The sequence below is a fragment of the Nothoprocta perdicaria genome, unplaced genomic scaffold (genome assembly GCF_003342845.1).
Source record: "Nothoprocta perdicaria isolate Ctin4 unplaced genomic scaffold, notPer1 scaffold_252, whole genome shotgun sequence".
Lineage (NCBI taxonomy): Eukaryota > Metazoa > Chordata > Aves > Tinamiformes > Tinamidae > Nothoprocta > Nothoprocta perdicaria.
The window spans coordinates 614051-615701 of NW_020455480.1; the positions used below are offsets into that span (position 1 = coordinate 614051).

The window sequence follows — 1651 nt, forward strand, 5'->3', positions numbered from 1 at the left end:
GCCACCTCGGCGATGGGAGGCCGCCTAGTGCCCTTTTGCACGGAGTTAAACGGGATCAAAGAGCACTGCTGCTTTCTGACACACGCGTTAGACTGCAGGGACCCACCCTGGCCTGCATACAGGCGATTCCTTTTGATTTCTCTGGGTCATCCGTGTGCTACATGGACTTACCTCCTGACTATCAGACACACTCTTTTTGGGGAGTTAATATCCGAGGAACAAAAGGAAAAGAGCTTTTTTGTCATTGTTAACGGTACCCTTCGCATAGCCGTGCTTACGCCCTGGGTGAGCTAAGCGTTGATTTGAGCGCTCGCCAGCAGCACGGAGCAGCTGAGCGCTCTCGGAACAGCCAGTCCCGGCTGCTTTATCTGTAGCCGAGCGCCCAAAGTGCAAAGAGCTCGTGGACATTAAACGCTTAGACCAGCAGGGGCTGTAATCTTTTGGGCCTGCCATTTCAGCTCCCCATAAACGCGTTCCTGTGATGTGCTACACTCACTAAGCGTGGGAAATTAGAGACAGCTCCCGAACGAGTTCTGTGAAGCGGGAGGAGCAGAGATCTAGACACCGAGTGCCAAAGAAGAGCATACCATGGCCTGTCTCTGGAGGTGTTCGGGGGACCTCTGTACAGGCATGAGTCCTGCTGCCACCATGTGATCAGGACTCCTGTCGTATCTGCAAGGAAAGAGCAAACATGAGGAAGGGCAGGGTACAAGAGAAATGGGCCCGAAGGAGCGTGTGTGGCCCTGTCCCACCACCCCGAGCAGGAAGGACGAGGCGCTGAGCTCCTTCCCGCTGGGTCGGAGGCGGCCCAGGACGGAACCGTGGCCGCGAGCGCTGCCCACCTGCCGGCACCGGGCGCGCTGGCAGCTCCGTGCGGCGCCAGCGGGGAGCTCCCATCGTGGGACGCGTGGCTGCTCCCTGCGGAGAGACAAACTCGCGGTCACGGCCGGGSAGCACGGTGCGAGGCGGGCCTGGCGTGCGCTCGTGTGACCAAGCGCTTGGGTAACTGCTGCGTTGCAGCCAAAGTTCTCCTGCTAAGGCACGCCGAGGAGTTTTGCAAACACAGGGCGCCTGTTTCCATTCCCAGGGGCACAGGGGCAATGGCAGGGGTAAGTATGCAAGTGGTGGCACTGCTCGGGCCAGCACGGCTCGCCTGGCTGGCTCATGGCAACGTTTACTGCCAGTGCTGTTGCATTAGCACCGTGGAGCGCACGTGCAGGGAGCCCTGCTCGGGGCTCGGTACTGTGGGGGTCCAGGCCGGGGCCAGGCGGCTGCGGTGCCGCCCGCCCGGTCCCTGCGCGCGGCTCCGCGGCGCTACCTGAGCGGAACTGGATCTTGAGGGGCCGCCCAAAAAGCTTGATGCCATTGAGCAGGCTCATGCCGTACGGGACGGACTCCTCGTGCTTGAAATTCACGAAGGCGAACTGCTTTGGCTTGCCATCCCTGTCCTTCGGGATCTTCACCTTAATGACGGGACCTGCCTGCAAATCCACAGGAAAAACGCATTAAATGGGGATGGTTTGACCGGGGGAGGGGGGAGGAGGGAGGCGGGGCGCTGCGCGGGCACGGCGCATGCGCGCGGCGTTTCTGCGCGCGGCGGCGCGGTTTGTCCCCGCGCGGCCGCCGTAGCCGTGGCGGCGGGCAGGCCCTG

The 1651-nt window shown here is 61.9% G+C and overlaps 1 protein-coding gene across 1 annotated transcript in view; it reads right to left on the minus strand.

Moving 5' to 3' along the window:
• The window catches only part of RBM7 (RNA binding motif protein 7), a 3274-nt gene that overhangs the window by 483 nt on the left and 1140 nt on the right, over positions 1 to 1651 (minus strand). Inside the window, exons 2-4 of the mRNA XM_026040299.1 lie at positions 1319 to 1481; positions 843 to 918; positions 564 to 672 (exon numbers count right to left, since the gene is read on the minus strand). Of these exons, the coding sequence (XP_025896084.1) occupies positions 564 to 672; positions 843 to 918; positions 1319 to 1481 (348 nt within the window). The remainder of the gene's footprint in view (positions 1 to 563; positions 673 to 842; positions 919 to 1318; positions 1482 to 1651) is intronic.